The sequence below is a fragment of the Hemitrygon akajei genome, unplaced genomic scaffold, assembly GCF_048418815.1.
Source record: "Hemitrygon akajei unplaced genomic scaffold, sHemAka1.3 Scf000063, whole genome shotgun sequence".
Taxonomy (NCBI): domain Eukaryota; kingdom Metazoa; phylum Chordata; class Chondrichthyes; order Myliobatiformes; family Dasyatidae; genus Hemitrygon; species Hemitrygon akajei.
Genome location: NW_027331949.1, coordinates 3,715,146 through 3,730,280, shown reverse-complemented (window position 1 = coordinate 3,730,280; position 15,135 = coordinate 3,715,146). Strand labels below are relative to the sequence as shown.

At 43.7% G+C, this 15,135-nt stretch overlaps 1 protein-coding gene across 1 annotated transcript; it reads right to left on the bottom strand.

Annotated features, from left to right (window-relative positions):
• Nucleotides 1-945: 945 nt before the first annotated feature.
• On the bottom strand, nt 946-14,263 carry LOC140721859 (uncharacterized). The gene is made up of 2 exons (XM_073036684.1): nt 14,219-14,263; nt 946-3,479 (listed from the first exon to the last, which is right to left on the bottom strand). The coding sequence occupies exon 2, from the start codon at nt 3,160-3,162 to the stop codon at nt 1,690-1,692; it is 1,473 nt and encodes a 490-aa protein (XP_072892785.1). The 5' UTR covers nt 3,163-3,479; nt 14,219-14,263; the 3' UTR covers nt 946-1,689.
• Nucleotides 14,264-15,135: the final 872 nt, after the last annotated feature.

The window sequence follows — 15,135 nt, the reverse complement described above, 5'->3', positions numbered from 1 at the left end:
ACCCATCACTGGTCACCTGATCCCAGTTACTGCAGATCGTAATGCGAGACTGAAGTCTTTTCCACTTATTTGCTTTCTTCAGAAATGACAACAGTTCTGTTTCCTTCTGTGGTTCCAAAGCAGAAGCTCAGTCTGTCTAATGTAACAAAGCATTATGACTCCTGCAAAGTGGCTGCATCCTTTTCATCTAAATATGTCTTTATGTCATCAGGGACGCACCTTTTGAATTCTTCAATTAAAACCAACTCTTTCAAGCTGTTAAAATCATCATTTATATTTTCATATGGGCACCAGTGGTCAAAACATCAACCCTCTTTTGGCCACTTTAAACTCTGAGCAGACTTCTCAAAATGCTGTAAGTATTTATCAACGTAAGCCTCGTCAAAAGGAGGTACTAATTGAACTTCCCGACTGGCCTCAAACGTACCACCAGAGTCTAATGCTAGACCCCTTTGCTGCAATCTCTCTATCTTTTCCACCTCAAACTGCCTCTGCCTTTCCACAGCCTCCATCTTTAATTTTTCTAACTTGTACTGGACCTCAAGCACACTAGGTTTACTTTCAGGAAATACCTCCAACTCCTCCACTTTAAACACACCCTCAGATACATAATGTTCGGTATTATCCTCTGCATCTGTGCCCTCCTCATTGTCAGTTTCAGCTTAACAAGCTTTAACCTTTTAGCAATACTCAACAACTCAATCCTTCTGGCGTCCTCTAATTCCTCAAAGGTTGGCTCTTCCAGAAATCTATCAACATCCATTGCTGCTGATATTCCACACACAAATAAATCAAAAGGGATTTCCCCAATGAAATCGATAATTAATCAATCAATATGCCCCCAAAGTTGTTCATATCTCAGACACAGGCCCCAATTCTATTACAAACCATAATGCTTTAGAAACAAACCAGCAGCAACAGACTTCACCTGGAGTCTGGTTTTGATGTTAAAACCATTATCTTTATTACTATCTACTTATAATATAGCAACTTAAGCAAGTTAAACAAAAGTTAACAGTGCAATGTGTGTACATGTGTGTAAATATAACTCCCAAACTATTGAGCTGGGGGGAAACGAGGCTTAGAGTCTTGAGATGGTAAAGTATGAAAGTTCAGTTCATCCATGGAGTAGGTGATGAGAGAGAGATATTTGTAATCCAGGGTAAATGTCGGCAGAAGGCAATTATTTCGAATTCCACAGGTTCCACGGTGATAAAACGAGAGAACGGTCGCTGTAGATTTTATCCATCATCATCCCAAATCCATATACGAATTATAACCGAAAGTGACTTGTTACAAGGGGTATCGTCTTCAAGTGAATTACCACACCACACCCAGGACTAAGGGTTAACACAGAAGTGGTCTTCACAGGATACCCCAAATCTGATCCAGTTCCATGGATCAAGGAGGTGGCAACCACACATTCGATGTATAGTGAATCGATAATTAACCCACCCTTATGGGCATAGTAAAGTTCCAAACAGTGACCCTTTGCCACTAGTTCCCTGGTTTCGATCCTTCCATTTTTCCTCCTTCGTCTCCGTCTGACTCTGAGTGTCTGTGTCCTTGGTTAAAACTAAACAAGCTGTGAGCGATGTAAACAAGCTGCAAATCAGACTGACTCGGCATCCTAATCTCTGCCTCTCTCTCTCTCAAAATGACAGCCCACAGCAAATGAAACCTAGGGATTCATAACAACGGCCACTCCCCATTGTGAACTGACTGATGTGCCAGTAGTTGAGATGACTGAGTGAATCCTTTCCCACATTCTGAGCAGGTGAATGGCTTCTCCCCGGTGTGAACTCGCTGGTGACTCCGTAGGTTGGATGATCGAGTGAATCCTTTCCCACATTCTGAGCAGGTGAATGGCTTCTCCCCAGTGTGAACTTGCTGATGTCTCTGTAGGCTGGATGAGTGAGTGAATCTCTGCTCACAGACTGAACAGGTGAATGGCCTCTCCCCTGTGTGAACTCGCTGGTGACTCTGTAGGTTGGATGACTGAGTGAATCCTTTCCCACATTCTGAACAGGTGAACAGCTTCTCCCCAGTGTGAACTCGCTGGTGTCTCTGTAGGGTGTAAGAGTAAGTGAATCTCTTCCCGCAGTCTGAGCAGGTGAATGGCCTCTCCCCAGTGTGAACTCGCTGATGACTCAGTAGGTGCGATGACTGAGAGAATCTTTTCTCACAGACTGAGCAGGTGAACCGTCTCTCCCCGGTGTGAACAGACTGGTGCGCCAGTAGTTGGGATGACCGAGTGAATCCCTTCCCACATTCTGAGCAGGTGAATGGCCACTCGCCACTGTGAACAGACTGGTGTGCCAGCAGTTGGGATGACAGAGTGAATCCTTTCCCACATTCTGAGCAGGTGAACGGCCACTCACCAGTGTGAACTGACTGGTGTGCCAGCAGTTGGGATGACAGAGTGAATCCCTTCCCACAGACTGAGCAGGGGAACGGCTTCTCCCCAGTGTGAACACGCTGGTGTTTCTGCAGGTGGGATGACTGAGTGAATCCCTTCCCACATTCTGAGCAGGTGAACGGCCTCTCTCCAGTGTGAACTCGCTGATGACTCTGTAGGGTGGATGAATGAGTGAATCCCTTCCCACAGACTGAACAGGTGAACGGCTTCTCTCCAGTGTGAACTGACTGGTGTCTCTGCAGGTTGGATGACTGAGTGAATCCCTTCCCACATTCTGAGCAGGTGAACGGCTTCTCCCCAGTGTGAACTCGCTGATGATTCTGTAGGGTGGATGACAGTGTGAATCCCTGCCCACATTCTGAGCAGGTGAACGGCTTCTCTCCAGTGTGAACTCTCTGATGACTCCGTAGGTGGGATGAATGTGTGAATCCCTTCCTGCAGACTGAGCAGGTGAACGGCTTCTCCCCAGTGTGAACTCGCTGGTGACCCTGTAGGGTGGATGAATCAGTGAATCTTTTCCCACAGACTGAGCAGGTGAATAGTTTCTCCCCAGTGTGAACTCGATGGTGTCTCTGTAGGGTGGAAGAGTGAGTGAATCTCTTCTCACAGACTGAGCAGGTGAATGGCTTCTCCCCATTGTGAACTCGCTGGTGTGTCAGTAAGTGAGATGACTGACTGAATCCTTTCCCACAGTCTGAGCAGGTGAACGGCCTCTCCCCAGTGTGAACTCGCTGGTGTGCCATTATGTCAGATGACCGAGTGAATCCTTTCCCTGAAATTCAGCAGATGACCAGCCTCTGCCCAGTGTGAACTGACAGTTGTGTCCATAGGTGGGATGATCAACTGAATCGTTTCTCACACACAGAACAGATTAATGACCTTGTCCTAGTGTGAACTTGCTGATGTACCTTCAGTTGAGATGACTGAGTGAATCCATTCCCACAGTCTGAGCAGGAATGATGGTTGATTGAATCCCTTGCTCCACTTCTGAATTATCTGGACAGAGACAGCAAAACTGGTGTATTGTGTTCCCGTAGACAAATTCCTTCTCATGTTTAACCTGTAAGAAGATTTACACAACCCATCAATGGGTGTAGGACCACATTTCAGATGAGATTATTTGATTTGTCAAGGTGTGATCTGGTATTACACTGTTATAGTGAAGTTCAACCCAAGTTGGAGAGAGAAATCACCTTCTAACTGGGCACAGTGCTGGTATCTGGAATGACCATCAATTCCCTGATGCTCATTCTGTCTCTATCAGAATGGGGCATTTCTGCCATCTCCAACCTGTTTGACTCTCTCCATTGGTATTATTCTCTGTTCCTGCTGAGATGCATGGGTGCCTGACCCCACAGTAACTGAAACAGTCACACACAAATAGTCTTTCTTAATGTGAAGATGGGATTTTCTTTTATGTATTATTAACTTACAGTATCACAGTTTTAATGCAATGTAAAAATTACCTGCTGAGATGAATGGTTGGTTTGCACAGCTGTTAAAAGCACTTAGAGTGAATTTTTGTATTATTTTATGTTCTTGTCACAGTCATAGAAAATTACAACACAGAAACAGACCTTTTGGGCAATCTAGTTTGTGCTGAACTATTTAAACTGTCTACTCCCATACCCCTGCCATACGGGTACCTATACAAACCTCTTAAATGTTTAAATTGAGCTCGCATGCACTTGTGCTGACTGCTCATTCCATACCCAGATGACCATCTGTGTGAAGAAGTTTCCCCTCATGTTCCCCTTAATATTTCACCTTTCACCCTTAACCCATGGCCTCTGGTTGTAGCTCTAGTCCCACCCAATCTCAGTAGAGAAAGCTAGCTTGCATTTACCCTATCTATAACCCTCTATCACAATCAAATGTCCCCTCATTAAATAAATACAGACCTGACCTGTTCAATCTTTCCTTATAACCCAAGTCCTCCAGACATGGCAACATCCTTGTGAATGTTCAGTGAACTCTTTCAACCTATGTTACATCTTCTTGTAGGTTGGTGACCAAAACTGCAAACAATACTCCAAGTTAGGCCTCACCAATGTCTTCTACAAGTCGACATAACATCCATCTATTGTTGTCAGTACTTTGGTTTATGAAGGCCAATGGGCTGAAATTTTTCTTTCTGTACCTATTTAACTGTGATACCACTTTCAGTGAATTAAGGACTTGTATTCCCAGATCCCATTCTTCTACTACGCTCCTCAGTGCCTGACCAGTCACTTTAAAGACCTCCCTTTGTACAGCCTATCAAAGTGCAAGAACTCACACTTGTCTGCATTAAATTCCATTTTCCAGTTCACAAACCATTTTCTGAGCTTGTCCAGATCACACTGCAAGCCATGATAGTATTCCTCACAGTCCACTACAACCCCAGTCTTGGTGTCATCTACAAATTTGCTGATCTGGCTAACCATGTTATCTTCCAGATTACTGATATAGTTGACAAACAACAACAGATCCAGCACTGATCCCTGTGGCACACCACTGGTCACAGGCCTTCAGTCAGAGAGGCAATCATCTGCTGCCACACTCTGGCTTCTCCCAAAGACAGTGTCTCATCCAATTTACTATCTCATCTTGACTGCTGAGTGACTCAACCTTCTTGACTAACCTCTCATATGAGACTTTGTCAAGTGCCTTGCTAAAGTCCATGTAGACAACATCCGCTGCATTGCCTTCATCCACTTTCCTGATAACTTCCTCGAGAGACTCTATAAGACTGGTTAGACATGACCTACCATGCACAAAGCCATGCTGCTTATCTTTAATCAGTCCACATCTATCCAAATACTTATATATCCAGTTCCTGCACATATGGTCCAATAAGTTTCCCCCTACTGATGGCAAGATCACCAAAGTACAATTTCTTAGTTTACTTTTAGAGGCTTTCTTGAACAGCGGAACAACATTGGCTGTTCACCAATCCTCCAGTACTCCGCCTGTCTCTAAGGATTATTCAAATATCTGTGCTTGGGCCCCGACAATTTCTACACTTGTCTTCCACAAGGCCCTAGGGAACAACTTGTCAGGCCCTGGGGATTGTTCCATGCCAATTTGCCTTAGGACAGCAAACACCTCCAACTCTGTAATCTGTACAGGGTCCATGAAGTTGATGCAGCTTTGCCTCACTTTCAATAGACTCTGTGTCCATCTCCTGAGTAAATATGGATGCAAAACAATCTCCCACATCTATTTTGTCTCCTCATATGGATTACCATTCTGATCTTCCAGAGGATTATTTTTTTCCCTTGCAATCTTTTCACTCTTAACATATCTGAAAAAGATTCTCCTTCACTTTTTCCACTGGGACAGCCTCATACCTTCTTTTATTTCATTCATAAGTGTTCACTTGAATTTCCTGTACTTCATAAGTACCCCATTTGTTCCTGTCTGCCTGTACCTGGTATGCACCTCCTTTTTATTGATCTGGGAGATGAAACCCAAAGGAGTGATAGAGCTGCATGGTAGGAAGTGGGCATAGGTGGTGGTGGGGAGGGAGGTAAACTAATGTTGCAGGGGGAATGGGAGCCTGAATAACAGTACAGGGAGTGGAGGGGTTTTGGAGACAGTTGTTGTTCAGCCTTCAGACAAAGTCAGGAATGAAAAAGTTGAGCATGGTGCAGTGAATATGCTGAGCCCTGTATATTTAAATACAAGGAGCAGCATAGGAAAGGCGGACGTGTTCAGGCCATGGATCAGCACCTGGAAATATGACAGTAGGATCTCACAGCTGTGGACTGGGACAGGCAGATTTATCGCAAAGGTGAGCTTGGTAAATGGGAGGCCTTCAAAGCAAAATTTTGAAAGAACAAAGCGGGTATGTGCTTGTCAGAATAAAAGGTAAAGATAGAAACTGGAGGGAACCTTGGATTTCAAGAGATATTGAGACTCTGGTGAAGCACAAAATGGAGTTGCATAACAGGGATAGGCAGGCAGTTTTTTATGGAGTATAAGAAATGCAAGAGAGCACATAAGAAATAAATCAGGATGGCTACAAGAAGGCATGAGGCTGCACTTGCAGAAAATATGAAGGATAATCCTCAGGGATTCTAGAGAAAGATTAAGAACAAAAGCATTGCAAGGCCGGAAGGCTGGAAGACTGGACTGGCAATCCACATGTGGAACCAAAGCAGATGGGGGAGATCTTTCATATTTCATCTCTGTTTACTCAGGAGATGGACACAGGGTCTATGTGAGTGTGGAAAGGTGGCATTAAAATCATGGACGTTGTACAGATTAAAAAAGGAGATGTTTGCTCTCCTGAGGCAGATTAGGGTGGATGAATCTCCAGGACATGACAAGGTGCTCCCTCCGACCCTACGGGAGGCAAGTGCAGAAATTATCAGGGCCCTAGCAGAGATAATTAAATCATCCTTAGCGATGGGAGAGTTATCAGAGGATTGCACGAAAGCCAAAGTTACTATGCTGTTCAACATAGAACACAGAATTCTACAGCATTTTCCAAACCATTCAGCCCACAATGTTGTGCCAACCATGCAACTTACTCTAGAAACTGCCAAGAGTTTCCCTAGCGCAGAGCCCTCTATTTTTCAAAGCTCCATGTACCTATCTAAGAGGCTATTAGTAGACCCTATTGTATCTGCCTCGACCACCACTGCTGGAAGTGCATTCCACCCACCCACCACTCTCGGTGTAAAAAAACTTACTCCCTCATGTTAGCCCTGGGAAAAGCCTTTGGCTATCCACACGATCAATGCCCATCACCATCTTATACACCCAAAAAAGGCTCTAAGCATAAACAAGGAAATTACATATTGCTTTGAGGATTTGTTAGATGTATACACAATTATGAGGGTATAGATAGGGTAAATGCAAGCAGGCTTTTTCCGCTGATGTTGGGTGGGTTGACAACCAGAGGTTAAGTGGCTTCCCCATTTAACCTAAATTTAACGGGAACATGTGGAAAACCTCTTCATAATTGATTGTCAGAGTGTGGAATGAGATGCCAGCTCGATTTCACCATTTGAGAGAAATTTGGACAGGTACCTGGATGGTGGCGATATGGAGGGCTGTATTCCCAGTGCAGGTCATTGCAGCAGATAACTGAGATGTTATCAGCATTGTCTAGATGGGACAAATGGTCTGTTTCTTCACTGAACTTCTCCAAGTTTCTATGACAGAGAAGCTGGACAAACTTGTTTGGAAGGGAAAACTGGTAGGAGTCACAACGGAGCAGCAATGGCTGGAGTTTCTGGGAGCAATTCAGGAGCTGAGTGATCAATACATCCCAGTGAAGCACTATAAAGGCAGGAGGACACAACCATGGTTGAAATGAGAAGCCAAAGCCAACATAAAAGCCAAAGAGAGGGCAAATAATAAAGCAAAAACTATTGGGAACGTTTTAAAAAACAACAGAAGATGACACAAAAAAAAAGTCAGATGAGGTCAGGGCATGGAATTATGATATTGCTGTCATTAATGAGTCTTGGTTACACCCATTCAGTATGATCATGGCTGTTCATCCAACTCCAACCTGTACCTGCTTTCTCTCCATACCCCCAATCCCTTTAGCCACAAGGGCCATATCTAACTTCCTCTTAAATATAGCCAATGAACTGGCCTCAACTGTTTCCTGTGGCAGAGAATTCCACAGATTCACCACTCTCTGTGTGAAGAAGTTTTTCCTCATCTCGGTCCTAAAAGGCTTCCCCTTTATCTATGAACTGTGACCCCCTCGTTCTGGACTCCAACATCGGAAACAATGTTCCTGCATCTAGACTGTCCAATCCCTTTAGAATTTTATACATTTCAATAAGATCCCCCCTCAATCTTCTAAATTCCAGCGAGTATAAGCCTAGTGAATCCAGTCTTACTTCATATGAAAGTCCTGCTACCCCAGGAATCAACCTGGTGAACCTTCTTTGTACTCCCTCTATGGCAAGAATGTCTTTCCTCAGATTAGGGACCAAAACTTCACACAATACTCTAGGTGCGGTCTCACCAAGGCCTTGTACAACTGCAGTAGAACCTCCCTGCTCCTGTATTCAAATCCTTTTGCTATGAATGCCAACATACCATTTGCCTTTTTAACCGCCTGCTGTACCTGCACGCCCACCTTCAATGACTGGTGTACAATGACACCCAGGTCTTGTTGCACCTCCCATTTTCCTAATCGGCCACCGTTCAGATACTAATCTGTTTTCCTGTTCTTGCAACCAAAGTGGATAACCTCACATTTATCCACATTAAATTGCATCTGCCATGAATTTGCCCACTCACCTAACCTATCCAAGTCACCCTCCATCCTCTTAGCATCCTCCTCACAGCTAACACTGCCGCCCAGCTTCGTGTCATCCACAAACTTGGAGATGCTGCATTTAATTCCCTCTTCTCAATCATTAATATATATATTGTAAACAACTGGGGTCCCAGCACTGAGCCTTGTGACACCCCACTAGTCACTACCTGCCATTCTGAAAAGGTCCCATTTACTCCCACTCTTTGCTTCCTGTCTGCCAACAAATTCTCTATCCACATCAATACCATACCCCCAATACCATGTGCTTTAAGTTTGCACACTAATCTCCTGTGTGGGACCTTGTCAAAAGTCTTTTGAAAATCTAAATATACCACATCCACTGGCTCTCCCCTATCCACTCTACTAGTTACATTTTCAAAAAATTCTATAAGATTCATCAGACGTGATTTTCCTTTCACAAATCCATGCTGACTTTGTCCGATGATTTCACCTCTTTGCAAATGTGCTGTCATCACATCTTTGATAACCAACTCTAGCATTTTCCCCACCACCGATGTCAGACTAACCGGTCTATAATTCCCCGGTTTCTCTCTCCCTCCTTTTTTAAAAAGTGGGGTTACATTAGCCACACTCCAATCCTCAGGAACTGATCCAGAATCTAAGGAGTTTTGAAAAATTATCACTAATGCATCCACTATTTCTTGGGCTACTTCCTTAAGCACTCTGGGATGCAGACCATCTGGCCCTGGGGATTTATCTGCCTGTAATCCCCTCAATTTACCTAACACCACTTCCCTACTAACATGTATTTCCCTCAGTTCCTCCATCTCACTAGACCCTTGGTCCTTTACTATTTCTGGAAGATTATTTATGTCCTCCTTAGTAAAGACAAAACCAAAGTAGTTATTCAATTGGTCTGCCACGTCTTTGTTCCCTATGATCAATTCACTTGTTTCTGACTGTAAAGGACCTACATTTGTCTTGAGCAATCTTTTTCTTTTCACATATCTATAAAAGACTTTACAGTCAGTTTTTATGTTCCCTGCCATCTTTCTCTCATAATCTTTTTTGTCTTTCCTAATTAAGCCCTTTGTCCTCCTCTCCTGGTCTCTGAATTTCTCCCAGTCCTCAGGTGTGCCGCTTTTTTTTTGCTAATTTATATGTTTCTTCTTTGGACTTGATACTATCCCTAATTTCCCTTGTCAGCCATGGGTGCACGACCTTCCCTGGTTTATTCTTTTGCCAAACTGGGATGAACAATTGTTGTAGTTCATCCATGCAATCTTCAAATGCTTGCCATTGCATATCCACCATCAACCCTTTAAGTATCATTTGCTGGTCTATCTTAGCTAATTCACATCTCATACCTTCAAAATTACCCTTCTTTAAGTTCAGAACCTTTGTTTCTGAATTAACTATGTCACTCTGCATCTTAATGAAGAATTCCACCATATTATGGTCACTCTTACCCAAGGGGCCTCGCACGACAAGATTGCTAACTAACCCTTCCTCATTGCTCAATACCCAATCTAGAATGGCCTGCTCTCTAGTTGGTTTCTTGACATGTTGGTTCAGAAAACCATCCCGCATACATTCCAAGAAGTCCTCTTCCTCAGCACCCTTACCAATTTGGTTCACCCAATCTATATGTAGATTGAAGTCACCCATTATAACTACTGTTCTTTTATTGCACGTGTTTCTAATTTCCTGTTTAATGCCATTCTAATTTCCTGTTTAATGCTCACTACTACTGTTGGGTGGCCTGTACACAACTCCCACCAGTGTTTTCTGCCCCTTGGTGTTATGCAGCTCTACCCATATTGATTCCACATCCTCCAGGCTAATGTCCTTCCTTTTTATTGTGTTAATCTCCTCTCTAACCAGCAATGCTACCCCATCTCCTTTTCTTTCCTGTCTATTCCTCCTGAATATTGAATATCCCTGGATGTTGAGCTCCCATCTTTGGTCACCCTGGAGCCATGTGTCTGTGATCCCAACTATATCATATTCATTAATAACTATCTGCACATTCAACTCATCCACCTTGTTACGAATGCTTCTCACATTGACACACAAAGACTTTAGGTTTGTTTTTACAACACTCTTAGCCCTTATACAATTATGTTGAAAAGTGGCTCTTCTTGCTTTTTGCCCTGGATTTGCCTGCCTGCCACTTTTACTTTTCACCTTACTACTTTTTGCTTCTACCCTCATTTTACACCTGTCTGTCTCTCTGCACTTGTTCACATCTCCCTGCCACATTAGTTTAAAGCCTCCTGAACAGCAGTAGCAAACGCTCCCCCTAGGACATTGGTTCCAGTCCAGCCCAGGTGCAGACCGTCCTGTTTATACCAGTCCCACCTCCCCCAGAACTGGTTCCAATGCCCCAGAAATTTGAATCCCTCCTCCTTGCACCATTTTTCAAGCCACATGTTCATATGAAATATCCTCCTATTTCTACTCTGACTAGTACGTGGCACTGGCAGTAATCCAGAGATAATTATCTTTGTGGTCCTACGTTTTAGTTTATCTCCTAACTCCATAAATTCACCTTGTAGGACCTCATCCCGTTTTTTACCTATATCATTGGTACCTATGTGCACCATGACCACTGGCTGTTCACCCTCCCACTCCAGAATTTCCTGCAGCCGCTCAGAGACATCCTTGACCTTTGCACCAGGGAGGCAAATGGAGTTTCATTTGCGGCCACAGAAAGGCCTATCTATTCCCCTTCCAATTGAATCCCCTATCAAGTACTCCTTTGCCAGAAAACTGCCTGTCCCAATCTACACTTGTCAGATCGTTTCTGATACAATCAAAATGACCTTTCTCTACTTCAGAATCCCTAACCATGGTCCAGACCTTTCTTTCTCTATATATACTTGGAATCTCATGGCATTATGATCACTAGATACAAAGTGGTCCCATACACTAATTTTTGTCACTAGCCCTGGATCATTCCCTAATAGCTTATTGCACACTTCTTTGTCGGAAATTCTACGTACTGATTAAGGGCACATTTGACAAACACTACCCCATCTAGTCCTTTTACAGAATGGGAGTCCTAGTCAACATATGGAAATTTAAAATTGCTTACAATCTCAGCCTTTGTTTCTTGGTATAATCTGCGATCTCTTTACAAATTTGTTCCTCTAAATCCTCAGACCGTTGGGTGCAACCAACTCCCAGTAATGTCTACAATATCATAATTCCCTGTCCTGAGCTCATCTGGCTTTCCTACGATGCTTCTTGCATTGTGATATACACAGTTCAGCACATTCATCGCACCATGCTCAACCATTTGATTGTTGACTTTGTCTGAGGTCTGAACATCTGTCTGGTGGCAAGAAAACAACCTCTCTCTGAATTTCGCAAAAATAAAGGAGCTGGTTGTGGACTACAAAAGGAATGGAGACAGGGTACGCTTTTGTCATCAATGGATCTGCTTTTGAGAGGGTGAACAGCTTTAAGTTTCTTGGCATACACATCACTGAGGATCTCATGTGGTCTGTACATACCGGCTGTGTTGTGAAAAAGGCATAGGAGTTCCTCTTTCACCTGAGACCATTTAAGAAGTTTGGTATGGTTCCTCAAATCAAAGAACTTTCTACAGGGGCAACTTGAGAGCATCCTGAGAGTCTGCATCACTGCCTGGTATGGGAACTGTACTTCCCTCAGTCACAAGACTCTGCAGAGAGTGGTGCGGAAAACCCAACCCATCTGTAGATGTGAACTTCCCACTATCCAGGCTATTTACGTTACTGTGTAAAAAGGACCCGTAGGATCACTGGGGTGTTCAGTCACTCCAACTACAGAATGTTGCAGCTACTACCATCTGGGAAACACTACTGCAGCAGAAAAGCTAGGACCAGCAGGCTCCGGGACAGCTTCTTCCACCAGGCCATCAGACTAATTAATTCATGCTGATACAATTGGATTTCTATGCTATATTGAATATCCTGTTGTACATATTATTATAAATTACTATAAACTGCACATTACACACTTAGACAGAGACGTAATGTAAAAATTTCTACTATTCATGTTTCTGAAAGATGTAAGTAATAAAGACAATTCAATTCAATTCAACCTCTCCACTGTCTGTTCTGTCATTCTGGCTCCAATCCTCCCTGCAACATTAGCTTAACCACAGGGAAGCACTAGCAAGCCTTACCATTAGGATATTAGTCCCCTTTTAGTTCTGTTCCCCTAACTAACAAATCCCCCATCACCCCTTTGACTTTCCTCAGTCAGTTAACCCACCCCCAACAGTTTCTAAAGTGGTCTACCTGTTGTTGTGGGGCATGGCCACAAGAGTGCTCTGCAATGGCTATTTAACCTCATTCCCCTTCCTGACTCTCAACCAGTTTCCTGTGCCCTGCAACTTGGGTGTAAGTCATCTCTCTTCATGTCATATCTATCACCCCCTCCAACTCCCGGATGATCCAGAATTCATCCATTTCAAGTTCCAACTCCTGAAAGTGCAGGGTTACAAGCTGCAGCTGGAAGCACATCTTGTAGGTGAGGGTGTCAAGGACACTGGAGGTCTCCCCACCTTCCCACCAATGTCCCCTCTAATTTGTAATTTTTTGCCTGGTGACAACAACATGTGGGCACTAAATTTTATATTTTGAGGTATTCATTTTAACAGCTATCAAATCACTGATGATAAAAGCTTTGATCACTTCTGGGTTTGATCGAGTTCATCTGTACTCTCACACAAACTCTGTAGCAGGTAATGTAGCATTTTCTTGACAGAGCTTTTGCACACCATCCAGACATGATTTGCTTGATGAATGATGCTTTGAAAAGTCAGATTTCCAAATATCACTCCACTTCTTCCCACTTGGAAAGTCTCCAGCAACTTTTGCATCACCACAATACACACAGGTAACACCAGTTTCTGTATTGAACATAATATTTCCCCAGGTGACTGACGGTGGTGAACTCATTGATGGCAATGCCAATATAAAGGGAAGGGCAGTAGTCTGTCTCATTGGAGACTGGCACATTTGTGATGTTAAAGCTACTTGTTCCCCGGGGCAAAGGTGTTTGATATCATTATGTACCCAGAGAGAATGTGTCAAAATATATTCTCACGGGCAGAAAATTCAAGAACAAGAGGAGGTAGAACAAGCAACACACTCAAATTGCTGGAGGAACTCAGCAGGCCAGGTAGCATCTATGGAAAAGAGTACTAATGCTGAGTTTCTCCAGCATTTTGTTTGTGTTGCTTGGATTTCCAGCATCTGCAGATTTTCTCTTGTTTGTGATTGGAGGTAGAACAAAGGTGATTTTCTCAATTGGTGATGTAAAAGATTTTGTTCCCTTTCTCTGAGTTCCCAATCCTTGCATTTAGATAGCTGGAGCTCAGCTCTGTCTGAGAGATCCATCGGTTCCCATTCCCTCATCAGACGGAAGCTCCGCGGGGCCCGTGTACGGATCGTGGGGCTGAGAGAGAGGGAAGAAAGCAGGTCTGTCCTGGGATTGCGGGTCATGATGTTCGCAGGTCACAGGAATTGTCCGTCAGCCGGTGTAAAAATTAGTGCCTGAAGAATCTCTCTTACCTGCTTTCGTAACCTGAGGCCTTTTGTGTACTGCGCGCATGCGTGATATTCGCTTATATCATCAATCCTGACGCCTGCGCATTTGATCGCAGCTTCAGCGATGGCGAAAACTTTAAACACAGGGCTTTATGGATAACCATAGTACCATTAAAAGTTTCTGCGAGCATCCATTCCATCTCCATAGCTCATTTTTGTGTGTTTAGAAAATGCAACAGCTGTTTTAACGCAGAAAGCTGCTCCAGTAAACAATGTACTCAATATCAACCTGTATCTAATGCCAAAGTAAAATCCTCCTACAAATGCAGAAATGAAACACAAGAGATTCTGCAGTTGCTGGAAATATAGAGACGCACGAACACAAAATTCTGGAGGAACTCTGCAGTTCGGGCAGCAACTAAGCAGAGGAGTACACAGTCTAGGCATGCTGAAGGGGCTCGGACTAGTTGTTTATTTACTCCTCTCCATATCTGTTGCTTCTTTTGTTGATTTCCACCAGTATTTTTGATGCACCATCAATAACTCGCTCTGAGACGTAAGAAGCGAGATATCGGCTTTATTGACTGGAAGAATGAACAACACTACATCCTGGAGAATGAGGCCGGGCTCAGGCCTCAATCGCCTTTATACAGGGGTCTGTGGGAGGACCCACAGGAGCAGTGTTCACCACAATTTTACAGAAATTAACCACCCTTTTTTCGGTCAACCAGTTTCCAAATGTTTCTGATCTTTCTTTTGTAGCCATATCCTGCTGGTCTGATTCCTCCTTCTCCTCCTCCTTCTCCTCGTAAACTCTAGACCCCATCTCTGGAGCCCCAAAACCCTGACTCAGGCTGGCAACTCTTTGGTTTCTGACTCTGCACCATCGAAGATTCACTCGCTAGTCTGCTGTCAGACTTTAGAGGTGCATTGTGTTGCGA